This window comes from Panthera leo, chromosome A1 (assembly GCF_018350215.1).
Source record: "Panthera leo isolate Ple1 chromosome A1, P.leo_Ple1_pat1.1, whole genome shotgun sequence".
NCBI lineage: Eukaryota > Metazoa > Chordata > Mammalia > Carnivora > Felidae > Panthera > Panthera leo.
Window position 1 is genome coordinate 100,198,621 of NC_056679.1, and position 27,083 is coordinate 100,225,703.

General features: G+C 37.2%; 1 protein-coding gene and 1 long non-coding RNA gene across 2 annotated transcripts in view; one reads left to right on the plus strand and one right to left on the minus strand.

The window, feature by feature from the left end:
- Window positions 1–904: 904 nt before the first annotated feature.
- On the minus strand, window positions 905–1,722 carry LOC122216683. Its single transcript, XR_006201043.1, has 2 exons — window positions 1,556–1,722; window positions 905–1,028 (listed from the first exon to the last, which is right to left on the minus strand). It is a non-coding gene; the product is annotated as an uncharacterized LOC122216683 (long non-coding RNA).
- A 111-nt stretch (window positions 1,723–1,833) lies between these two features.
- Window positions 1,834–27,083, plus strand: part of SRFBP1 (serum response factor binding protein 1) — a 66,004-nt gene continuing 40,754 nt past the window's right edge. Inside the window, exons 1-3 of the mRNA XM_042933811.1 lie at window positions 1,834–1,988; window positions 12,238–12,326; window positions 13,360–13,432. Coding sequence (XP_042789745.1) covers window positions 1,953–1,988; window positions 12,238–12,326; window positions 13,360–13,432 — 198 coding nt within the window. The 5' untranslated portion in view covers window positions 1,834–1,952. The remainder of the gene's footprint in view (window positions 1,989–12,237; window positions 12,327–13,359; window positions 13,433–27,083) is intronic.

Sequence of the window (27,083 nt, forward strand, 5' to 3'; positions counted from 1 at the left end):
GAAAACACTACAGGGCCTTTAAGAACTACAGACAAACTTCATATTAAGAATACATTTTCTGAATTATTATGGAATCATAAAAACACCTTGTCCCAAGTTAAAATACATATTTTCCATAAAGCTCTACACTTATCTTTAAGATGCCCTTTCCTATGTACTTATGCATGGAGTGCCTACTACCTACCGAGGTTGAAGAAGCCATTACATTCCAGGAGTTCAGCTTTAAGAAAGAGAAACAGATGACTAAGGAGACAATTACAATTTAGTGTATGGCTTATTAATGGCAAAACTACCTTTGTGCAACATTATTCAAAGAGGAAGTCAACCATCAATGATTTGTGCCCAAATCATACAATAAACTAAAAAAAGAAGAAAAAAAAACAACCACAATACAAGTCTGAGTTAATGTAATTTGAATACAGAATCATCAGTTAAGAGCACAGACTCTGGACACAGCTGTCTTTTTTGGACAGAGGCGCCTAAGGAGGCCTAGCTTAAATGTTCTTTCATCAGTCTTAAAATTGTCAATTTTATCTGTGAATTTGAGTTTTGTAAGTGAAGTCCAGTGTGACAATGAAACATATCTCAAGGGTTTAGTCCTGGGTCATTTTTGGTCTTGCCTCCCACATATTCCAGTTGGATTCTCCGGCTTCCCACTTTCCTGCCTCTGCTCAGCAACTGCTGCCATCTTGTTACAAAACACGCATCCTACCCTGAGTCCTGGGGTACAGGTCCCAGGCACCTGTAAAGGTCTGCACTAGATTCACCAATATGCCTGTGCTTGACAGAACACTACATTACATACCAAATAAAAACAAAGGACAGGTCAAGAAACACCATTCAAGAAATGAAAAAAACAAAAACAAAAACACCTTTTTCCTACTTTTTCAATGAGGGGTCTTACATTTTCATTTTGCACTGGGCTCCGCAGATTTATGTAACCATTCCCTCAGTCCTGTGGCAGTGGTTGGCCCCAGCTAGGAAACTATGGGTAAGACCCTTGGCTCCTCCGAAGTCAGTTTCCACATCTGTAAAATAAGAATAGTTCCTATCTCATCGCATGTCTGTATTTTGGAGATAATTCATGTAAAGCTTTTGCCCCAGCCTCTGACCCATTTTAATGATCAATACTACCAGGTGTTAAGTATTAATTCAAAGATTATCTAATTCAGATTTACTCCTTAATGTCTCTTCAACCTGCAGGCAAATACTTCAAAACAGTCATTCCCTTAGGCAGTTGCAAACGTGCTTTTAAAGTTTTCCTCAAATGTTCAATTATTTGTTTCCTTTTCTAAAGGGAAAAATCTATTTAAATCTACTTAAACAGTTATTACTATTATTATATTAGTATTAAATCTATTTAAACGTTCGTTACCTAAATTCAAACCTTATTACAGTGTGCAGAAAAAATAGGTCCACGCTTCAGCTATAGTATGAGCCTGGGGGGCGGGGGGGGCGTTGGGGAGAGCTGCATCTAATTAGGGCTCCTTGTGAGAAGCGCAAGAATGTTCACAAACCCCAGATAAAAATTCGGTGCAAAAATTGGTCACTCAACTGTTCCTTTCATAAAACGTCTTTTCACTCCCCACTGGGACACAAAAACAAGGTCTTTAACAGCCGAGCCAAGTCTACCAACAAATATAATAAAATAAATAAGCATCTTAAAAAACTCCCAAATTTGCCAACAGTTAGAGCCTCCTCTAAGCCACCTGCGCAGGCTCGGTTTCCATAGGAACGTGCAGTTCCGGCGCGTAGCACTTCACTCCGGAAGTCGTTCCACTCACTTCCGTTCTGTCCCTGAAAGAGTCAATCTCCCTTCTCCTCAAGCGTCGTTGCGGAAGGTTGGTCGGTGAGTTTTGGGCCACAGAGCGTGCCGTAGAGGGGCGTGGCGACGCAACAGCGATTTGATTCGCAGAGTTCACGTGCTAGTCGCAGCGCTTCTTGAACCCACCATGGCTCAACAGGGGAGTCTAAACCTCAATAACGAGGTAGGCGCCGAGGTCTGGGAACTTGTGGGACTGCCCTTTAGTACCCTCCCTCCCCCCACGAACGGGTCTTTGGGTCTTTCTGACAGGCGCGTGGTCTCCTGGGGGCGAGGGTAAGGAGTGCGGCTGAAGGAGCCGCTGGGTGGGCCCAGGCAGGTTTACCGGAACTCGGAGCCTGGTCACAGTAACTTCCCTTCACGGTTCCGAGGTGGCTGAAGCAAGAGACCTGTCTCTTGCCCTTGGGCCCCATGAATTTTTATCTCTGAGACGTTGGGAGTATCATTTAATCTTTATGGTAACTGTCCGCGTTTGTAAAACGAAGCTCTTGATCCTACTTTCTTCGCAAGGATGTTGTGAGCAATTAATTGGAATATGGGAAGTGTTTGCACGGTGCTGGACAGCTAGTAAACTCTCATTAAGCATTACCTGCCTTTTATCGGGTGCTGAAAGTGAAGGCGGGAGGTTAAGAACTATAGCTTATACTAAGAGATTGCTGATCTACAGTGAGATCGTGTCGTTTGTAAGGAGGTACACTCAATACCACGTTTCTTATTGCAACTACTGTCCCATTTCTCTCCTTTCATTTACAGCAAAATTTTTTAAAAAGTTGTTTGTACTTGCTGTCGCTAACTCCTCTTCTCTCGTTCTCTCTTAAATTCAGTCTGAAACCAGGTATTTGCTCTTATCACTGCTAACATATCGTGTCTGTGTCACTAGGCTACCATTTCTAGCGCTATCCCCTTTCCAGTTTCTGGTTCTATTTAAGGAATCATAAGACATCTGAAGATTTAAAGTAAGCTGGAGAAGCAAGAATCAAATGAGGACCTCCCAGCTAATGCAAAGGAGGTTTTTTTTTCCTGTATTCAGTGGCTCTGTGTTTGCTATGAGCATGATCTACTGTTCACCTTGCACAGTTGTGTGTAGACATACTTTCTATTTTCAGGCAACCTGTAGGTTGCAACTCAGATAGGAAAGGGTAAGCAGCACCCGCCTATGGTATAGAATAATGCCCAGAAAGACAAGTAGTGCAGAAAAGTTTCCAAAGAACGCTAAATGAAGTGATCATTCTTTGTCTTTAAGGATCTTAGACTGGCATTGCAGTCAGTGATTCACTGAAAGGAAAAAGGCATTCCAGGCAAAAGGACTGGTGTAAACCAAAAAGGGATGGTAGTAGGGACCCCCTTGGGTAGTATAGGGCTAGGTAACTCTCCATTGATGAGAACGTGTGGATGAAGTAGGAAATTAAACTAAAATATATTACATACTGCCCTACTTCCAGGTTAATGAGTCTAGATTTCACTTGGCAGTGGAGTACAGATACATTGAAGGGGGAAATCCTGAAGATCTTAGCATATATTTGTAAACATACATTATAATTTAAAATAAATGGGAGGGAAAATTTACAAAGGGAAAAACAAGCATAGAGTTGTCCGTATAAAAATGGCAAAATATCCTGAAATTTAAGAAAGACAGCCAATTACAAAATATATATATATATATATATATATATATATATATATATATAGCAAATACAACAGATAAATGGCTAATGTCATTACTGTTAAATAGGAGTTAGGAGAAACCGTCTCATAGAAAATTGGTAAAAGAAATGAAATAACTCCTCCAAGGAAGAAATGTATCAGAAAAAGAGTTCACTATCTTAATCCATTACTTTTTCGTTACCGTCCCATCCCAGTCCAAGTTATATCTCTGACCAGAACTGCTTACTAGCCTTCCAACTATTTTCCCTTGATTCTTCTCTCCCTCTAGTCTGATCTCCATAGTGCAGCTAGAGTGAGTGCTCGCTTCAAAATAGAAATCTAATCCCATGATTCCCTTGCTTACAGCCTATTTGATGGCTTCCTGTTGCTTTTGGTAAAAACCTGCCTAAACAAGACCAGTCCCCTCTCCCCCTTCTAGTACACCACTGCCTCCCACCCCACACCCCACTTCAGCCTCACTGGCCTTCCTCTACTAGGAAGCGTCGCACTCTTAGTCCTCCTTTGGGCGTATTCTCCCTTGTACCCAAAACTCCTTTTCTTCTCATTAGTCCATTTCATATTTCTACTTTACTTGTTATTTTCTCAGGAAAACTGAGTTTGACTTTATCCTTTTATCCCTTCTATAAGCGTTTGTAACTCCATTTACTTTTTAGCTCTTACAATAGTTGCTTAGGGTATATGTGTGTGAATGTGAGAGAGGTTTCTTATTTCCTCCATTTATCTGGAAGTTTTTTGCTCACCATCATATCTTCACTACCCATCTGTTCAGTGAGTAACTCGAGCCATCATTTTTATGCTTCTTAATAACTTAGATTAGCTCTCCCTAACTGAGATTTAGGAATTCAGGGATCCAATAACTGCCTGAAATTATATGTAAATTGGTGTTTATATGTGTGTCTCTGGGGGGGGGGGGGGGGGAAGTTCACAGGTTTCAACAGATTCTCTCTCTTTTTTTTAACTTTACTTATTTTGAGAGAGAGAATGTGCGAGCAGGGGAATGACAGGGTTAGAGAGAATCCCAAGCAGGCTCCATGCTGTCAGCCTGGAGCCTGACACAGAAATGAATCCCATGAACTGTGGGATCATAACCTAAGCCAAAACCAAGAGTCAGACGGTTAACTGAGCCACGCACACACCCAGATTCTCAAATGTTTATAAATCTCTGGTATTATTTTTGTGATATTGATACTCATTATCTGTGCAAAATTTTTAAGGCTTTTTCTTTTAATAAATTATGTGGCCATCTAATTTATAGCATGTTTAATTTTCCAAAATATCTTTTGTGAAAATAAAAAGCCTGCCTGCACAGGCACCTATTGTACTGACTTTCATTGTCTTCTACCCTTAATGTTTTTATTCTTTTCAAAAATTTTCCAAGGAGAAAAGCTGACATTTATAGACGACTTCCTGATTCTCAGTTCTTAAAATAATGTTTATTCTTCTTAAGTATGTAAAATCTTCCCTTTTTAATTTTACCTCTATTTTTCTTTTAAAAAATCACTTTATACTTCACTTTATGATTATTTATTACATGTTTTATCTTGACCTGTACTTTATGTGGAGTTCAAAGTGAGACTATCTAACTGACTTCTTATAGCAGCTTCCCTGACTTGAAGCATAGTACCTAGTTTGTACAGTTAACAATGAGTAAATAGTGTTGGGCAGAGGACAGTATGGATAGCTCAACCTGAGGTACTTCATGTTCACATGAACGATGGAAATCTCCTAACTGTAGACTTTTTTTTCCTCCCTCTCCATTGAACTAGAGAAAGGATGCACAATTGGAAACAATGCCCTAGCATGTAGTAAGTACACAATTTGCAAAACTAGTGCTGGATTTGCTCCAGTCATCTCTTTCTTTAGGCAGCAGTGACATGCACAATCAGAATTAGGAGGTGAAACGATCTCATTATGAACTTTAATTCCATAGGGGGGCCAAGGGCCTTTATGTGAAACAGACATTATTTTGTTTCTGATAGCACATTACCAAGAAGCTCATTAGAAAATTGCTTTCTACCTCCTCTTAGATCCTAAACGTGAAACAGAATTGCCAGAGAACAAAGTGATTTGTCTCCACGTATTGTAAAAGATAAAAATGTCAAGAACCGTGTTTGTATGTGCTTTTGAAGTTGCAAAGCTTCTATTTCGTAATTGAGTGTGTAGTCCTTTTTAATATTTTTTACTGAAATAGTAAATGAGGGTCTGTCCAAAAGAAGGAACTGTTTTCTGTTCTGTTGTTAAACTATTCTGAGAAGTTGTGCTAGGTGGCAGCATATGCTCAATGATTAAGTTATAATCACCAAGTATTCTAGAATTTTTAAATTGTTGCTTGTCAAAAATAAAAAAGTATAATTCAACAGTAAATTATCCAAGCGGCCAAATTAGAAGTCCTCTGTATAATTAATACCATAATAACTAATAATAAGTTATCATATCATAATTAATTGTATCAAATATGAAATTGTTCAGTCATATGGAAAATGACATAACAAATGTCCCTATAATCTCATTGTTGTGTTTAGCAAGTATCAATGTTTTGCCATATTCTAATGCTTAATTCCACTACCTTCTTCTCTGTTTCAGAAGTAATTATTATTCTTTCAGTGTTATTTTATTATCTATATGTTTAATTTAGTAGCATATTTACCAGCATGTATTATGTTATGTGTACCCACAGTACACGTATATGTTGTATATTTTTATACTTTACGTGTGTTACTGTATTAATGCAGTGTCATACCACATGTATTGTTCTAAAAATTACTTTTCATCACTTTTAGAGTTTACTCCTAATTATACTTGCATATGTCCTGCATTGATTTAGAATACCACATTGTTTGTGCTTTATTTATATGTATTATTTTATGTCTAATGTAGCATTTTATAGGAAGGCTGCTGTGAACGGTCCTGTGCGTAGCCATTTCCTATTGTTGGAGATGTATCCTCTGGATAGATTTCCTAGAAATAGCATTTTTATCAGGTGTTGCCAGAGTTCCCTCCAGAAGGAGTACACCAGTTTGTAGTCCTCTATCAATAGCACGTGAGAGTGCCTATTTCCTAACAGCCTCATGGACATGATGTGCCATGATTGTGTGTGTGTGTGTCACGGTCTGATAGATGTGTAATGAAACACAGGTATGCTCAGATTTTTCTTAGCACTGCAAGCTCCCCTAGAGCAATACAAGGTCTAAGGAGCAATTGTTTTCTAATAACTATGGGATTTTGTTATAGGTTAATTTAAATGCATGACAAAGTCAATGAATTACCAAAAGACGCTGGCTAGTAGTCTGGTTCTCAGATAGCTAACAAGGGTCAATTCAGAGTAGTATTTACTTTTATCTTGGGACCGTAGTTTGCTCTCAGCTTTATATATCAGAAACTTGGTATCCTTGTCACCCCAAAAGTATAGCTCACTCTTTCAAAAGCAAATTCACATTAACCATAGCTTATAAGAGTCTGTATAAGTGAGAAAGCTAGTTTATTAAATGCATCTAATGTAGGACAGTAATGCTTACATTGCAAAAGATTCTTTCACTGCTGACCTCCACTGGCTGCACACAGTTCATTGTTGGGCTCTGATACATGTGTCCCCATAATTCAGTTATTCCAGTACAAATTGTATTACTCGTCTCTGAACTGGGTAATCTTCTTTGGAATCTCCTTGAATGAGACACTGCTAGCTTTTGCTCTTTGTGACTCCCTTTCCTTTGTTTATGTTGATTCTTCCCCATGTGCCCACATGTCTTTCCTCAAGCAGGTGTATTAGCTTTCCACTTAATTTAGTTATGATCTTATTTTTGTACTGTCTACCCAAGAGTTGACCCAAGTTACGTTAATGTGTTAAGATTTTACCAGGTTAACTGAGAGCATCCATATGCCTAAGTTCTCATTGACACCTCACTTTGAGCATATGCATCAGATATGTGTGTGTGTGTGTGTGTGTGTGTGTGTGTGTCCTTTTCTTCTGCTCTTACAAATTAAATACATTCTTTTGCTGCTTGGAAGCCCTCAGCTTGGATTTGGCAGTCTTGCTGGTCATGACCTACAGATTTGTCCTTCAGTTTCTTTCTTCAAGCTCTTTCCTTTTACTTTTTCTCCTTTTTATTTCTTCTTTGTCAACACATTTCATTTCCATTATTATGCCTCTGTTTTCTCCTTGTTGTCTTTACTTCTCTTTCCTTCCTTCCCTCCCAGACAGTATCATACTTATTTCACATTTCTAGCAGTGATAGTTCTGTTTGCTTTGGGTTGGGAAACCCAAGAACATTGCCCTTAAGTAGTGCATTGGCCTTCTGACAGTATTGAATGTTTTAGGACTATTTGTTGACTTGTGGGTTTTCTGTCAACCAACTTCATAATTCCTAGGTGCAAATGAATTTTGCATTTGTAACTAAGAGGCTCATGGTACCTGTTTGTCACTTTTGCAAAAATAAAGTTAAGTGCTTGAAGAAAATGAAGTGCTTGAGGCAAGCAGTTGTGAGAAAAATAAAATTATAATTCCATTGTTACATAAAATGAATGTACTTAGTTTTCTAATATAGTAATGACATTTTTTTATAGCTTCCACAGAAATCCTGGAAAAGTCAATACGTTAGAGAAGCATTTTTTGGTTTTGACATGAAGCTACACACGTAAAGCATTCCCTTTTCATTTAGAATTCCCTAATGCAGTAATGACGAACATAGTACTTCTTAAATTGGAGTTTTAAAATTGGCATCTAGCTTTCCCATGGTCGGAACATAACTGAGGACCAACTCTGCTTACTGTAGTTTCTTAGTTACGTTTGGCTCACAGCGGATAGCAAAAGAGCATATAATCACTTCATGCAACTTCAGGGTGCAGCAATTAGAAACAGTTGTTAATATATTTTAATGCATAATTTGTCACTCACTATCGATTTATAAAGGACTTTCAAAAAAAATATATCCTAAACTCCCACTTTGCTGTTTATGAAATGTAAGCTTTTCTCACTTAAACCTGGTCTAAATGGCTTTTTATTTGTACAAGTAAATTTTTTTTTTTCAATCTAACTTCAAAATAAATTCCAAAGAGGTTAGCATATCTAGTGGGAAAAAAACCTGATTACTCTGCACTTTGTTAATATATTATACATATGAAACAGTGAATGAACAAGTGAGTATTGTAGACTTTCTGGTCATTTATTTAACACATGTTTATTGAAAACTTACACTATACCATCACTATGTTAGCTGTTAAGACGTAATGTTGACTAAAACCAGACACTTGATCCTTATGGAATTTATAACCTGGGAAGAAGACAAATTAGATTGTAATCAGATTACAAGTAAAATATTAAACTTAAAATAATGGTCATGATAAGTTCTAGTAGCACTCTTTAAGTGTTTATATAGGCGTATTGTGACCCACTTAAGAAAGCCAGAAAAGATTTTACTGAGAAATGACAGTTGAGCCAAAATCAGAAGGATAAGAAAGAGCATGCCTACCAGAGGAAACAGCAAGTGTAAAGGCTTGGTAATAGGTGGGAGCATGGTGAGGACCAAGGAATAAAAGAAAGCCCGTGTGCCATCCTAAGATAAATTGGAAGCCACTGAAGAGAATAAAGTAAAGGTCTGTCATCAGATCTCTGTGTTAAAAAAATGTATTCTAAGTTGTGAATAACTGATTGGACAGAGGCAAGAATGGATGTAGAGAAACCAGTTAGCAGTAACTCAGCCAGGAGAGCTAGGAGGTCAAGATAGGGGGAAAAGCAGTACAGTTTGAGATATAATTAGGAGATAAAATTAACCCAACTTGGTAACAGATTCATTGTGAGGGATTTAGAAAAGAGAACTACTTATAACGAGCCCGGGGTTTATAATTGAACAAAAGGATTGTTCTTTTCCATGAAATATGAAACAACAAAAAGAATCCATTTGGGGGTGAAGAACATGAGTTTAAATGTAAGTTGTAGATGAGTTTAAGCATGCTTAAAAGGAACTGTCAAGTAGAGAGTTGAACACTTAGGTCTGGAGCTAAAAGAAATCTGAGCTGAAGGCAGAAATTATTGAGTCACCGTTGTTTAGTTGGCAAATTACAATATACATAGGTAAGATCACTTAGGGCTAACAAGTATATTGTGAAAAGAAGAATTGGTTTAGGATTCCTTTGAACTTTATGACTGGTTTAAAGTGGATGAGCCTTCAAAGAAGACCAAGGTGGAGTGGCTAGAGATGATGGAGGAAACCCAGGAGAGTATTCTGTTATGGAAAGCAAGGGGAAAGTGTTCCAAGAAGGAGAAAGTGGTCAACAGTGTCAAATGCTTCTGAGACTTCAAGTGAAATGAAGCCTGAAACATTTCCGTTGGATTTGAGGGACTTTTAAAAATCATCGGTGTCTTTTGTGACAGCTCTTAGTGGAATAATGGGGATGGAAATCCAACTGAAATTATGTGATATTCAGAGGTGGAGATAGGGAGTTTGAACCTGTCTGAAAGCTTGGCTCTGAGGCATTTGTAGAGAGAAGGTACTCCTAGTGATCTTCATAGTGAGGATGTTTTGTCTGTCTTGTCTCTAGTGAAAATGAGTCAAGCTTGAATAAAAATTAATAGAAACAAAACAATTAATGGAAACATCCATGTAAGAGATTGACAGAGTTAGAGTAAAGGGACAGTCTATAGTAAAGGTTCTAAGAAGGCAGAAAAGATGAGATCCAAAACACAACTAGAACATTACCATCAGATGCTGTGTAGGGGAATTTCTTACATTGTAACTTTATGAATAGAGGATAATTTGCATTCATGGTGGTAGGTGGTAGAAAGATGATGGATCCCATCTGATGTTCGTCTTCTCTAGGAAATTGGAAAAGAGAGAGGAAGAGGAAGGTCTCTTGTTTTAGAGAGCAGAGGTTTAAAATAGTCATTGTGGAAGGAATTAATCAAAAACGTAGGATAGGAGTTAAGAGTATTGGGCCCATTTCAGTTTAGTTGTGATGAATTTAAAGTAGATAGAATGTATTTCCCAGCTATTGGGGTGCTGTGATAAAGAACTCAGGATATTGTTTTCATCCAGGATTAACTAGAGGGATTGCTAAAAGGAGGGATAGGGGAGTTTCAGGTATTCACAAGTGTTGATGATGCATATGACTTGAATAAAAGGAAAGTTTAAAAGAAGAGGACTAATCATATGAGAGAATGTATAGGGGTCAGTGAACTGGTGGTTACAATGAAGTAAAAAATGGTTGTAGTGGTTAGACTTGAAAAAGGAAGTTAATAGACATTGTGGTCTTAGTGTGGAGTATTTGAATTAATGGGTGCTGAGATAGAATAGTTTAGGTCATAAAGAGGAAATGAAGAAGTAAGGATATAATAATGGCTAGGTTGTAACATGGACATCTACGTCACCTGGAATGGTGGAAAATGTTAGGGCAGAAATAAATTGTTAAGTTGGTTGCCAGTATTTTCAAGGAATAAGCAGGTGAGTTGTATTGAGGGTAAGAGAATAGCCAAATGCAAGAGCCTTGAAGAGACAGGATTATGTTGATATTGTTATTTCAGTAAGGAGAATTTGAGGGATTGTATGTGCCAGGCATTCTTTCAAGGACCAGAAAGCATCATGTAAGTCCCACAAGGCCCCTGTCCTCTTGGGAGTGCCCAGAGCATTGAAAATGATGGCCACTTGGGGTGCCAGGGTGGCTCAGTCGGTTAAGCATCCGACTTCGGCCCAGGTCATGATCTCACAGTTCATGAGTTTGAGCCCTGCGTCCTCCGTGCTGACAGCTCAGAGCCAGGAGCCTGCTTTGGATTCTGTGTCTCATTCTCTCTCTGCCCCTTCCCCACGTGTGCTCTGTTTCTCTCTCTCTTTCAAAAATAAATAAACGTTAAAATTAAAAATAAAAAGATGGCCATGTGAATAAATAGAGACAGTTCACTGAAATAGATGCTGCCTACAAAGTTTACTAGGGATGCAAACGTCAGACGGGTTATCTCTATCTGAAGAAGTCATTGGAAATTTTCTCAGGAAAGATTTTATCTGAACTGAATTTTATTTAGTTCTTAAAGTGGAGAAGGGAAGAAGGGCATTATAAGGAATGATATATGACTCCTAATAATGATAGACGAAATACAAACTCAGAATGATAGCATCGTGTTGTACTAAGTACTGTTATAACATGTAGTTCTTCATTATTAGAATATTTCCATTTCTTGGCTGATCTTTCTGTTGTTTCATTCTTAGAGTTCAACACTCCTCTCTAATAGGATGATTTAAAGCATCTGTCAGTGTGCGTGCGTGTGCGCATGCCCCTTGTGTTTTTCACATCTCTTTTAAAGTTATGCTTGAAATTTGTTACTGGAAACAAATGCAAGGGATGCTGCATAAATAAGGAAAATGTTACCACTTTCACACGTTTGTTTTTGGTAATAGGAACACTCAGTAAATTAAATTCCTACCATTATAGGTGAAGCTCTGTTTTAAACCCAAGGGTACCAAGATGAATATGATGCTCTCCCATCTCAGGGAGCTCAAAACACAAGTGCAGTATTAAAATACTAATCACCGAGAATGCTGTGACTTTTTAAAAAATTGTAACTCATTTCTCTTAAGCCCTCAGACACATTTTTAGAATGTTGATTTATTGCTTCAGTGTTGATGGAACAAGTTGGATTTCATCTAACTGCTTAAAAATTCAGTTAGAGTGACTAGACTTAATCTCTAATATTAAGATTCAAAATAAAGTGTGTTTCTCCTTGAGTGAAAAGGATACCTTTCTAATTTTGGTTTCATTCCTCAAAGGTTGTGAAGATGAGAAAAGATGTGAAGAGAATCCGAGTGCTGGTTATCCGAAAACTTGTCAGAAGCGTTGGCAGACTCAAGTCAAAAAAGTTAGTCATTTGAAGTCATGGTCCTATGACTAATGAAATGTCAGAAGTTGTTTTTATTCAATATTTAGAAAATCTGAGGGTGGGACCTGGAGGAATAATTAAGTATCTTACTCATGCAGCACTTTTTTTTTTATACGGAGAGGGGGTCTGAGTGGGATACAGTGTGCTATGTCAGCACATCCTCACGTGGTCTGGGCCACGTTTGTTTAAGATACACGATGAATTCTGCTGTTCTTGCAGAGCTCTCGTTTTGGAAGCCTTTGCAGAGTGAAAGTCCTTCAGAGTTACTTACGTGTTTTATGTTATTAGAAGTTATTTTAAGATGTTTGATGTCGTTTAATAAATCTGGTAATACCTTGAATCAGTAATAAAAATTTTATAGCACTTTATCCATTGAATTGCTACATAAGTTGAAATCTTTAGAACCTTGTGGAAGTCTTTATCAAAGCATTGTTTTCCATCAGTTTTTTAATATTTTGAAACCTCATTGTCACTAATATTAAAGTAAATGTGTTACTTTTAGTTTTTACTCATTAAGCATGAATAGTCTTCAGATATTTTGCTCCTGCTTAATTTTTTGTTCTATCATAAATAACCTTTTACTCTGATATAATCAGGTATTTCTCTTTCTGTATTCCTTTTATTGCAGAGAATAAAATTTTGTTGAATATAATTGTATCCAAACTTTAATGGTAGCTCATTAGCCTATGTTATGTTAAATGCAGTGTGCTGTTAATCATTTGATTAAAAAATATTATTTCGCCTTTCCATTAAGGAGTTAAAAGGCATACTGTCTCTCAGTAGTAATAGTCATTAATATAATGCCAGATAATGCTTATAATTTGCCAAAAACTTGGGTTTGTTGATGGAATCGGGATATGTGTTATGCAGTGGATGTTCAGGACAATGCAGGATAATAGTGCTTGTTATTTAAAGACTTTTGGTGCTCTTCTAGAAAAAATGAAGACTTATTATGATGTGAGTCTAAAATAAATGCTTTTCCTGGCTGTACATTTTCATGTAATTTTTACAGGGGTACTGAAGATGCACTGTTAAAAAACCAGAGACGGGCACAACGATTGCTTGAAGAAATTCATGCAATGAAGGTCAGGCCTTGTGTGAGTGTGAATATACACGTGTGTTTCCATGTCTCCTCTCAGCCTGCTGTGTGTGTGTGTGTGTGTTGTTATTTGAATATTATTGCTGTTTGAGACTTATTTTTATGGGTCTCTTTGCTGAAGAATGTAGCACATTTACAAAATTGTATGTTTAAGCTTACATTTTTCCATGTTTTTTACTGAAGTTGTTAAAGCATTAGAATAATTTGCATCGAAACTCTGCCAAACTAAACTCATCTATGTTTAATAATGCCTCATGCCTAAGATTTTTATTTTTACCCAAACTACACACATCAAGTCCACGTTAAGTTCTAGAATTAAAGCGTTTATGCTGTTCGGTAATGCGGATGGTGATGTTGGTGGCTGACATCATGCTTTGCCTATTGCCAATTCAATAAATTTTTGTGTGGTGGTGTCAGCATTTTATTCAGCTCTGTAGTAACTTGAAATAAAATTAGTGTTGGACCAAAATGATCCGTATTTTTGTTTCTTTCAGCCAGACTCTTCACTAGCATAATTTTTAGGTCTTCTCACTGCTCTTACTTTGTGGAAACTTTCATTTACCAAATGACATACTATTAAATGTCTGGGAGACTGTTTTATTGCAGAACTTAAAAACAACATTTGGTACCAGCAATTATCTTAATTGCAGGGTCATTTTGCATGTATGTTTGACTATTACGTTTTGGTATATCTTCCAAGTTTTGAGATAGATAAAAGAGCAAGAGATTTCTCTAACAGTATTCTAATTGAGTTAGGTCATCAAAGCTTCTCACCATTTTTTCCTTTTGAAGGGATTGTAAAGTGTTTTATAACAAAGTTATCACAGTTAATCTGACTAGAAATAAAGGTAGGACATGATTCTCCTTTGGTGTGAATTATGTTTTTTGTGGGGTAATTTTATTTATGTTCACAGGTCTACAAAAATCATGGAATTCATTTGATACATCTTTCCTTTCTCGTAGTTTTAATCCCCGTTTTATCAAGACATTCAGTCAAAATATTCTGTATGTGACTCCTAATTATTGTTTGTCTGACTATGGATTACACATCACATAGGCCTTTCCATAGACCTTTTTTTTTTTTCCTGTGAAATTCCTATGAGAAATAAAATCTTTCGACATTTTTGTTTTGAGTGTAACACTGAGATAGGAAATTATGATTTATCCCATTTTCTCTTTCACTTTCTCTTAACCAAGGTCCTTACTAAATTACATTCCTTACCTAAATTTTTCCCTGTAATTTCTTCCAAATAGTCATTTTTGCAGTCCTAGATTATTGAGATGCTTTGAACTACTGTATAACTGCTGATTTTATTTTACCCTGGAAAGGATGTTTTGTATACAATAAGCCTATATGTGGTGTATGAAGTTTGAGATTAAAATATATTCATTAATTTTCCCTTCTGTAGCTCTCAATGATAAATTTAGTTTAGTTAATTAAAAAGAAAAGGCCTATTTGGTCTGCATGTGAAAGTTGTTTTCTGTTATTCTTAAACCTCATCAGCAATAGGAAATCAGGCCCAGTGATAATTAAAGTTTATAGGTTTACAGAATTGCTGTGTCATGACCTTGTGTGTTTGTTTTCCTAGATTATATAAGACCGCTATGGAATTGTTGGCTCATAGAAAGCTAAAAGTTATCACCTGTATGTTCTTTGTATTTGTAAAATTAATAGTGTATATATTCTTTGAATTCTTGGTTCTAGTGGTCTAGATTGGTTACTCTGACATCAACTTCTTTCATAATGCTGCTTAAAAACTGGATTACATTTAAATTTAAAAAACAGACTAAAAAGTGTACTAGAAAGACTGTATGCTTTCCTTACATTGAAATTTCTCGCTCCGGATTCTTCTACACAATCAGTGTACTTTTCTAAAAGAAGCAAGTCGTAGAGGACTTTTCAAAACTGAAAGGTCATCTGTGATTTCTTAAGGAAATGTTCATCATCTACATGGAAGTATCAAAGAAATAGCTACAAAACAGAAAACTTACAGTCTCAATTAAATTTGGAGAAAACCCTCTACATAATTGTTTTTCCAGATGAATTTTTTCTTTAGCTCCTATACCACTACATTTTTATAGACTTGTTCATGACATATCGTCCTATACTTGCCTTCTATGATAATAGGGTATTTTGTTGCAAGCTGACTTCCTCAAGAAGAAAACCTGAGATATTTTTAGAAATGGGAGTTTGCGTTTTCTGGCCAAGAAAAAAAAAAAAAAAAGTCCTGATCTTTATGTTACTTCAAAATCATAGGTTCTAATTTTATAGACTGTAATGTATGAATACCAGGTCTTTGCTGTCTTTGCTAATAGTATTCATACTTTTAAAACTTTGATGTAAGTACTGTCTTCTGAAACAGCTCCTTTTTCTTTGGAAGTTAAAGTAGCTTATTAACTTTTACAGATTCTTGTTAGCTAGCCAGAGAAGGAGATAGTAAAATTAAGACATAACATGCAGCCAACCAAAATGCTCAAGGAATTCCTTCTTAAGTAATAAAGGTAATGACTGGCTTTTACTGAGCATTTAGTATGTGCCAGGTACTGTATTGTGTATTTTATATTCATGATTTAATGAAGTTGACATGATTATTGTCTCAGTCTTACAGAATACAAAATTGAGGCTTAGAGAAATTAAGCAGGTTGACCAAGGTCACACAGCTATTAGAGGATGGGCTTCCTAACTATTTTGAAGTGAATGGAGGTAGCTTCTTGATGGTGCTGCCTCAGTAAGTTAAGAATTTCCTGAAATACATCTAGATTCTGCTCTCCCAGATGAGATAATATAATAAACACGGTAGCTGTCCTCTAGAGGATTAAGGCCCAAAGACGTGCAACATGTTTTCCGTTTCCTTGATTCCTCCCAGCTAAATATGTTCAGTTACCTGTGTCTGCATGTCTTTTCTTACTTGTTTCTCACTGAGGCTGTTACTCTTCCCCGTGCCAAGTATTCCTGGACACTGAGAACTTGCACGTTCTAGGAGACCTTATCCGGCCTGCTGCCCTTACTTCTCTGTTTTAAAACTTTCTAATTTTGTTTCATCCCCTATTTTTTACATGTTCAGGGCTCTTACTCAAAGCAGCCTTTGAGCTGGCATCAGCTGTTAGGATCGCCTTGTCTCTGGCTCCTTCATAGCCTGTTTCTAAGTGGTTGTCATTGTGGACCACAGATAGGAAAAATGTGTAGATTATGATAATATTTATGTCATATCATTTGAATTTCACCGCAACTCTGTAAATTAGGCATATTCCTATTTCAAAGGACACGTTGAGAAGAGTTCTGGGCTACATACACCCACTCAATTGCAGGCTTATCATCATATATTTTCATGTGTTAAAATTTTGTGATATTTCTGGTTATGTTTGCTTTTTAAAAATTGGTGGAGAAATCTCGTGTACTTAGGTTTTAGTTAAAGTTTTCTTCTGTGAATGCTTAAAAAGAAATTTTGCCATAGGATAAAAGATGCCTTATGTTTCCTGTAAGTATACTGTGTTAACTATTTTTATCAAATCAATAGAACAGTTCACTTATTCTAACATTTTACTTTTTATTTAAATTCATCTTAGATCATAATTATTTTTGATGTTTTCATCTTTTGCTTATAAGCCAGTACAAAGAATCAATCAGACACATATTAAAGATCTTACCAACCATCCAACTTTACTAATAGTTGCAAGGATATGCAGTCAGAAGGCACATATCTGGAACAAGGAGAGATATCTGGAACTCTGGGCGATGCCCCATGTCCGTCCTTTCTACGTCAGGCAGGCACTTTCTGGCCCAGAATAGATGAGGTCTTTAAATGAGGAAGTGTAGTTATTACCTCATAGCAGAGAGCACATAGATTTTGAAACTTGTCCGTTCTATTCCCCAGGGTTGTATAGTTTAAGTGATTTTCTCCAGTGGGCCATGCCTCATAAGTCTGTAGATTTTTGAGTTTGTTTACTGTAAGCATCCTTAACAGGGGACATCCTACTAAGAGCATTCCTCATGTAAAGATTTTCCTCTTAACAAAAATCACTAATCTGTTTACCGGAGGACCAGTTAACAGTATATTATTATTAACAAGTACATTAAACTCCTTTACCTACTTTTCTTAGAGTTTCTTTCTGATAAAGTGAATGGATCCCGGGACAACTGCTTTAATTCTTCCCGGATTTGTAATAGTCTTTTGGCTTCCTTTGTTTGTGCTTCCCTCCACCTGTTGGGAGAATGTTTCAAACCTATAGAAAAATTGTGATTGTGCAGTATAATAAGAATAATGCTACATTGTGTCATATCCATGTTTATTGGTGATGTTGAGTTCTAATCATTTGGTTTGGATGTTGTCTCAATTTCTCCATTTTAAAGGCACCTTTTTCTGTTTGCAATTATTAAGTAAATTTGTGAAATTACAAGTTTGAGACAATATGAATATCTTATAGTCTTTCACCCAGTGATAGATGTTCTGTGGCTAAATCAGTCAACGGTTTTTTATTGTTTCTGTTTCTCTGCTGAGATTTTTTTCTCTGATAAAATTGTAATTCACTGAGGGGAGTTTTTACAAATATATGCAGGTATGTATCATTGAGGTTATTGATAATAGCCATTTTTGCCTCTGGAGAATGCAGGTGTTTCTGTTTTTTGGTTCTTCATATGAGGATTTTACCCTGGACATAATAGAGGTCAGATAGTAGAGATTCTGGGTTTGATTGGTTTTCTGCAAAGAGTGGTTGTATTAGCAGTTAATTTTTTTGGTTAGGCTTTATCCACAAACTTTGTTTCTTAGATAGCAGCTCCACCTCAGTTCAGGTCTTTTCTGCTTCAGTGACCTGCTTGAAACTGGCTCTTCCACATGTTCCCCTGCCACTGCTCTTGAACCGTAACCATGCAGACTGCAGTTAGCCTTGGGCCGTACTCTGAAGAGTATACTTTGAAGAGAATGTATTTATTTGTAAAGCTTCCCATCTTTACGTTAGCTTAGTCAGCTTCCACTCCCTATCCATATTTCTGCTTTCATTTACTCCCTATTACCTTCAGGCAGGGTTTTTTCTAGCATGTCCAAGCTTTATGGCTGTTGCTGGGGGAAGTGAGGGACAAGGGAGTTAACTGTATGATCTGTTAGTATCTTAGTCTCCTACCCAGAAATGAAGGTATCCAAAGCTGGAAGTAACTGTAACTAGCTAAGGAAAGAGACCTGAGCACTCCAAGACAATGTAGATTTACATCTTAGAGAGATGAGGAAGAATAAGTCAAAGAGACTGAGAAAGGATAGCCATAGGAGGAGAAAGAACCAAGAGAGTTTGATATCTGGGAAACCAAAAGACTTGTTCAACAAGGGAGTGATCATCTAGGTGTCTTTGTTAGCAGTGGTAGTGGTTGTGTTTTCAAAGTTAGCAGTATCATTTTCAGTGTGCAAACTCCATTATTTGATGATGATTATTGAGGAGTTTTTTAAGTTATAGTTCTTCTGCGGCCTAGCCTACTTTGCAGAACCATGCTGATCGCAACAAAATGGGTTTTGTTCTTACTCCTGCGATCCTGAGTATGCCTTTCCTCCTCCCTGTCCCCATCCTGTTTTGTACCTATAAAAAGATGTCTGACAACTCTGAAGGCTGAATTTGTTTCAAAGCCCTGTTTTTCTTCAGTTCTGAAACCTAGAAGCTGCAGACATTGGCCCAAGCATGGAAGAGGTATAGTGTTTCTCTTTCTCATTTACTTCCCAGATTCCTTGAATATGTGTGCCTTATGATCTTTTATGGCTCCGGGGTCTGCAACAATCCATACTGTGACTTGAAAGTAACTTTCATAAATCTGTACTTTTTATTAGGTTATTTTTCTGTAGTGCATTAAGGAAATCAAGTAATAAATGATTTCTTGAAACCTTTAGGTTAACTTTAAAGATCCCCAATAAAAACTCAGCATGGTATTCATTCATAAAAGGGAGAGAAGTAACACTCTTCTCCAAAACAGTTTCGCCATCCAGGCACCGATGAGAACAGTTCCACCTGCGGGACTGTTTAATTTTTCTCCTTTATTCCTACTTGTCCCATCATATTTTTGCTTCTTTTTCCCTTGTTTGCTTTTCTTTTTTACGGTAGCTCCTGGTAGTATCTGTTCTGGTGGACACTTTATTGAATAGATAGCTTATAAAATAGGTGAACAGGGAGACTGAACGAAGTCAGATTCAGTGGCTCTTGCACTAAGGTAAATCTGAAAAGCATCTGTTGCTGGAGAGGACATCAGTCATGAACAAGCAGTCTTATCCTGCTGAGCTGAGTAGGTTTTTTCTTTCGATGCTTCTGCCTACTTTTTCGTTAGAATGTAGTAAGAGTTTTTCCACCCCTGTCCTTAGGCCAAAAGAAAAAAAAGTAAGGATAAATTGATAACTAAAAAATGGAGATCTAAGTTGTAGAGTTCAACTATAATTCATGTGATGAACTTGGACCTCTCTCTAGGCTTCCGTTTTGCAACCATCAAATGAAGAAGATCAAATGGATTAAGCTTTCAAAAAGTCATTTCTTGCTCCCACATTCTTTTCTTTTATATGAATTTGCTTACTCGCAACTTTTACTTTCCTGTCTCTTTCAGGCATGAGCAAGAGTGCCTTTATAGCTTCATACTGAGATAGTATTTAGATTTTGAAGTAGTGTAATAATTGGAATTTCTCTTTTAATTACAGAGCAGCAGTTGACATGTTTTGACATGTTGTCATGATACTACTTACACCCCTTAGATACCTATTTTACTAAATCAGCAATTCCTTATTTTATATTTTTGGTAGAGTAAGGCCTTTCTAGACATTTACCCTTTTAACATCTAATTTTTTGTGATGGTAATAATTGTTTTAGATACAATCTTCCTTGTACTTTGGTATTTAAAAAGTGACATGTGGTGATTCTAAAATTTATTATAGGTCTTTGTTTCTTCAGAAACTAACTCCAGACTGATAGTTTGTTCTCATTGGTCTTGAGGGGGAAGTTGTTTTTGTTGTTTTTTGTTTTTTGTTTTTTTCCACTTTCTATTCAGGACCCATCCCTCTTAATTTGCCATGTCCCTTTTGTCTCTTTTATTACTTATGCCTTTTTTCACCAATAGCTTCAAACTCTCCCTCTTTCTGTTTGTTCCTCAGCTAATAAACTTGTTTAGTCTGTGCCTGAACACCCATCATCCTCCTTTAACTGCCCCTCAGTGTCTTCTTTTCCCCTTATTAGAATAACATCTTTGTTCCTACTAGTATAGCCTCTGTGACCTTGACCTCCTCAGTTCACATTCCCCTGGTAGCCACTGAGTTTCGCTCCTCCCTGTTCCTCCGTTTCTTTGAGTAGCATTAACTCTTATCTGTATATTGGCCCTCCCCTTCAGTTCTTTCTTTCTTTTTTTTTTAAATTTTTTAAAATGTTTATTTTTACGAGAGAGAGAGAGAGAGAAAGAAAGAGCGCACGCGCACAAGCAGGGGAGCGGCAAAGAGAGAGGAAGACACAGAATCTGAAGCAGCCTCCAGGCTCTGAGCTGTTAGCACAGAGCCTGACAAGGGGCGGGAACCCATGAGCCATAAGACCATGTCCTGAGCAGAAGTCAGATGCTTAACCAACTGAGCCACCCAGATGCCCCTCCCCTTCAGTTCTTTCTTTAGCTTCTCACACGGCATCCTGTAACCCAGCTGCTTGCAAGTTGAACTACGATCACTATTCTGGACACTATAATCTCTCTTTGATGCAAATCTTTCGTATAAGATATGCACGCTTATATTAGCTCCACTTAGGTATTTGTGCATGCACTTGAAATTCAACATTGTACATGACTCACAGAGCTAAGCTACAAAGGCCTTTTGTTAGGATTGTGGAGTTTCTTAAGAAGCCTAAGGGCAAGAACGCAGTTTCTTGCTGGGGACTATAGTCAGAATGTAGAGAGCTCTTAGAAACTCAGCTGGTGGAGTGCCTGAGTGGCTCAGTCAGTTAAGCATCCGACTTCAGCTCAGGTCATGATCTTGTGGTTTGCGAATTGGAGCCCTGCATCAGGCTTTGTGCTCGCTGCTCAGAGCCTGGAGCCAGCTTTAGATTCTGTGTCACCCCTCTCTCTGCCCCTCCCATTGTCATGCTCTGTCTCTCAGTAATGAATAAACATTAAAAAAAAAAAAAGAAAAGAAACTCAGCTGGTTCTTACACATGTTTCCTTCTTGCCCCTTTTGCCTCCATTTTTTGCTCGTCTCTGCTTTTCCTCATTTTCCATCCCTTCACCCACTTGTCCCGTTGTTCTCCCTCCCCTTCTCTCTGACTCTCCAGACAGCTTTCACTTGTACCATAGAGAAGAGATGGTGGCTGACCAGATAGTCTAAAAGATGTCAGTATATGAATATTGACCCTAACATTTTATGACTCACCATGACTCTCTTATTCAGGTATTCTCTTCTGTTCCTGATTTTGGTTTTGACACTGTTCATCTAGTTTCCTAAGCCAGAAATCTAGGAATCCTTTTGCATTCCCTTCTCCCTTAGTTACCTGCTGCTCCCAAATCTTGTCCTTTGTCAAATCTGTTGTCTCTTTTAAGTATGTAACCACTTTTAGCTTGGGTGCTTATTCTTTCTCACCTTGACTTCCTGCATCTGGTCTCACCTCCTTCAAATCACATTTTTCACTGTGATCAGTGACCTCTCTAAAATGCCGATGTGATCAGGAGTCTCCGGTGTGGCACACAAGGCCCTGTGTGATCTGAACTCTGGCTCCACTTCTCCTCTTCCTCTCCCTTCCATGTACCCCATACTTCTTGTGCCAGCTCTACCAAATCCCAGACGTATCAGTCCATTTCATGCCTCCTTGCTGTTGATCAGGCTTTTTATATATTCTCTGTCCTGAATAGACTTATTCTCTTCTTTAACACCTAGTTCTTAGGTTCCTTGCTTTTGGAAACAGTCTCTCATACCACCACTCTGACCCCAGAATTATTCACCACCTCCTCCATACAGCCCCCTTACCTTGTATGTATTTCTTCTGTTGCATAGCAGTACATTCTCCTTTCATGCCATTCCTACTACTTAGACCTTAAGAAAATTAGCGGTTTAGGGCACCTAGCTGGCTCACTCAGTTAAGCATCTGACTCTTGATTTCTGCTCAGTTCATGATCTCACAGTTGGTGAGTTGGAGCCCCACGTCAGGCTCTGCACTGACAGCATGGAGCCTGCTTGGTATTCTCTCTTCTCCCTCTCTCTGCTCCTCCCCCACTTGTGCATTCACACATTCTCTCTCTCAAAAATAAATAAACATTTAAAAAAATAGCTATCAGTCCTTAAGGAAAAAAAGAAGAAAATTGGTGGTTTTATTCAGTTCTCTCTGTTCCCACACCTACTAATGTGTGAGGTACATAGTGGATGTTGCCTAGCTAGCTGACTGAGTGAATTTTAAGCATACTTTTTTACTTTTATTGGGTTGCTCTGTGTCTTTGTAGACAAGTAGAACACTCACCCGTTATTGAGAACAGTCTAAAATCGTAGAGTCGTTTTTAGTGTTAAATATCAGCAACAGAAGATGAATAGGCTCTTCATTTCACAGTCACCTTAGCCGTTGCTCTTGGACCATTTTCCATCTAATTTAATTTTTTTTAAGCCAGAATTTATATTGCTTCCAAGGCAGTGTAGGATGCCTTGTATACCCAACTTGTGGTATTTGAAATGATAAACAGGAAGTCATAGCGGTATTTTAAAAGATCAGTATATACCGCTCCCCTCACACTCATGGAACAGCGTTTAGAAACAGATCATGACATTGGAATTTCAGTTTGCTTCCTGGCATGTGGTTTCTGCAGCTTTAAGCCAGCTTTCTGAGTAAGTCATATTCCGGAAACCCTTAACAGTATTGCATTATTAAGCTGTGTTGATAGGAAGATAGTGTATCAAGTCTCTGGTGGCCTTAACAGATTTTATTTTTATCTTTTAAGTAAGAGTATTTGTGGCAAATAAAAGTGGTGCCCATCCTCACTTTGAACCTGCTTACTTCTGCTTGAAAACGGAGGATAAGTTAGAGGTTCTTGTTGGCAAAAGTGATGAATATGTGATTATCATTTACTGAGTCACTCTACACACCTAATTTAAAAAAAACTGATTTTGGAATTGCTTCATTCGAGATCAGCCTAGTTCAAAGGCTCCTGAGTGGATAAACAGGATTTAGGAGTAGGAAGTAAAAAAGGAGTATCCCATGACCTTTTAAAAAATATTTCTTATTTTTGTATTGTTTTTATTTAATTTTTTAAGTTTTGTAATTCTGGAAATTTGAACTTACAACCTTGGCAGAACATTCTTACTAACTGTGAAAGTACCCAAAGCCCTTTTCAACTATTAATTTTAAAAATTTGGACAACCAATAGTACTATCATAATTCCAGTACGAAATAATGTGGTGTTTGAGAAAAGAGGCAAATATTACAACATACTTTGTTGGAAACACACAATGGAAGAGAACAGGCCCTAGAGAAAAGCAACAATAAGAAGAGTAAATAACGGGTCTTGCAAAATAGGATTTTCTTTTTTATTTAACTGAACGTCACCTGAAGTTTGGTTAAATGGAGACAAATCACATCCAAACGTTTACACTCCTAAACTTGAACACATCTCCAACTTTGCTAGATTTCTATCGCAGTGCAAACCTTGTATTCTTTTTGTTCTTTCCTACGTGTTAGAATAACTGGTATTAGGGTCTCGGCTCCTCAAAGAATTACTATTTTATGATCACAAGAGAAAGTATTATTTTAGCTTTTTTTCTTGAATATGAAGAATTTTATTTTGTGTTCTCTACTTGCCACTAAATTATGTAAGCTGTGTAGTCTTCTAAGAAATAACAGTAATTCTAAGGGGAGTGATTGTTTCAATTGAAAATGCTTCTTTAGAAATTACAATAAAAATATATAGTTTACTTCCCCCCCCCTTTTTTATAAACACTGCCCAAACCCTTTATAGGGTGTTCCATTTTATGTACTGGTGAGAAGGAGGAGAGGGAAATACTCACTTTTCTAATTATTGATATCTGTTAAAACTCTGTATTAAAATAGAACTTGTAGGTTTGGGTTTAGTTAACCAATAAAAATTATTCTTCTGTTCATCACAATGTAAGATAGCATCCCAGTTTATTAATGATCATTTACCTTAAGATCCATAAAATTTGTAAATTTTACAATAAATTCTGTATTACGTGCTCAGGTTAGTTAAATAAATTTTGATTGGGAACCTCCTACTGTGTATGTAGATGGATGGATTTCTTCTGTCAGGGGACCTACTGTTCTGTGGGAAACAAGCAATAAGCGTAAGCGTCTGTTTAGGATACATACTCTTCCAGTATTGTAACTACAGAGTTGTAGAAGTACAGAAAGGGATCAGTTAATTTAATTACTTATAGGACTTAGGAAAGACCTTACTGAATGGGGGACACTGAGTTGCAGCTCTAAGAATAGATAGGATTCTGGTTTGGAAAAGGCCATCTAGGTAAAGAGAGCACATTGAGTACAAAGTATACAGGCCTAAAAGTACATGGTGTGATTTGGGACGAGTATTCAGTTCTGTCTTTTATAGTATTTTGCCAGTTGAATTGCAGCTTTTTCTTTGTATGTCACCTTTTTTGAGGATAAGACCTTACCCAGTGCTAGTGCACTAATTGGCAAAAAGCAGACGTTCAGCCAAGGACTTCTTGAGTGAATTAATGTCCTGGATGGAATATGGGGTGAATGGAGTCACAGACAGTTGAAGATAGTAATCACAGTGGTAGATGAAGTTACTTTTTAAAGCTGTTTAGGAAACGTGGATGGCCAAAGGTTTTTAAGTAATCATATTTGTTTTCTGGCAAGACCAATCTGAAGGACCACGGAAGATTGATTTAGAGGGAAAAGACATTGAAGACTAGCTAACTAGACAGAAAGCAATGACTGACTTCATTTTTTCATGTACATTTACTTAACATGTCTTTACACAAGGTCTTATGCCATGTGATTCATTGTTCCTGCTCTGCAAAAATCTTAACCCTGTCAGAGAAAGGATCTGGGACACACAGTTCTAAAAACAGGCTGTAAGTTACAATGGGTGGTTTGAAATTTTTTAAAGAGCAAGAGATTGCTTTTAGCTAGAAGGTTTCCTGGGAAAGCTGACAGTTTAATACAAAATATTAATGTTACTTATTAAACAAATTGATTATTTCTTTAATATTCTTTAATTGAAGGATAGATAGCAGGATACAATGCAACAACTTCATATCCCAGACTTACTTATTTCTAGCACAAGGAAGCTCACCTTGGGATGTAAGAGCACCGCTGCTCATAAGCAATGTAATAATAATGTTAGTTAGTTGTGGAGCACCTACCCCGCGCCAGGAAGCACTTTGCTGCAGCCTACATGTAGTATCTCTCATCTTCGCAGTATCTCTCCAAGGTTCCTCTTGAGCTCCTCCATTTTACTGATGTGGGAACCAGGGTTTAAGGGATAATTGCTCTGTTCAAAGTCACACACCCTTGATAAAACCAGAATTCAATCCAAATCTGTCAGAACTGGTAGTCCATGTGTTAACACTTTACTAACCTAACCCCCTAAAAGTATTAAATATATAATTTTATCAAGAATGACTACGTATGGTAGAGAAATGTGCTTGTGCATTATAGTTTGAATGATCAATGTTAATAGAAAAGGGAAAGTAAAGATGAGATATCATCATTGCCTCTTGGGGGAAAAAGTTTGGATCGGTTCATATTTTGACCTAATTAGAGTAGTTGGGCCTTCCTAAGGATACAGAGTGCCTCAATATCTATAAAAGGTCTTGTGTGTGATTTTAACATTCAGAAATATTATCTGGAAGCTAAAGACCAAAATAATTCCCTTGAGACCGTGAGTTAGTAACAATGATTCGGTTAAATGGGAAAAAAATTCCCATTTCTTGCCAAATTTGGTAGTATAAAAACATTGAGTGTAACACGACTCCAGTATTAATTGGTATAGGCTTTTTAAACTGTTAACACATAATTAAGAAATGAATATGGATTTCATTATCATGTGCCCTTGAAAAAGATTACAGAAACTTGAGGATTCTAGGGAAAATACTTTGAAGGAATTTTATAATAACAAATAGTTTGACTTCGTTGGGAGTTTGAAAAATTTTCTCTCATTCTTTTAAAAACCACTCTTTTAATACATTCCTATATTCCTTCTAGCACAGCTGTATATCTTAGTCATAACTCCGAAATTACAGGAAAATGCTGGCTCAATCACCTCATGTAATTTCCCTAAGTCTTTCTGATGAATTCTCAAGGTGATTCACTGTTGGGGAGGGAAGAGGGGGGGTGGAATGTGCTATAGACCTATGTAATTGTCTATTGAGTTTGAGGTTTTCTTTGTTTCTGGTTATGGTTGGGCAAGGAAAACTAGCATGAAATATTTTCGGAGTAAAAAAGCAAATACAGTATGTTCATACCACACTGTAATTTTGTCCTCTTTTTCTCTGATGTACTGAGTAATAACACGTACTATCTATAAACCTCTCACTTTTACTGATTATTTTTGTTCTTAACACGTTATCCTGAGAAGACATAAAAATTAAGTGGTTCTAAGTATTTCATTTACTCCTTATAAATTGACCACGATATGTTCTTTTAAACAAAGGAAAAAGAGTAAACCTTTCTCCCCAACGCCA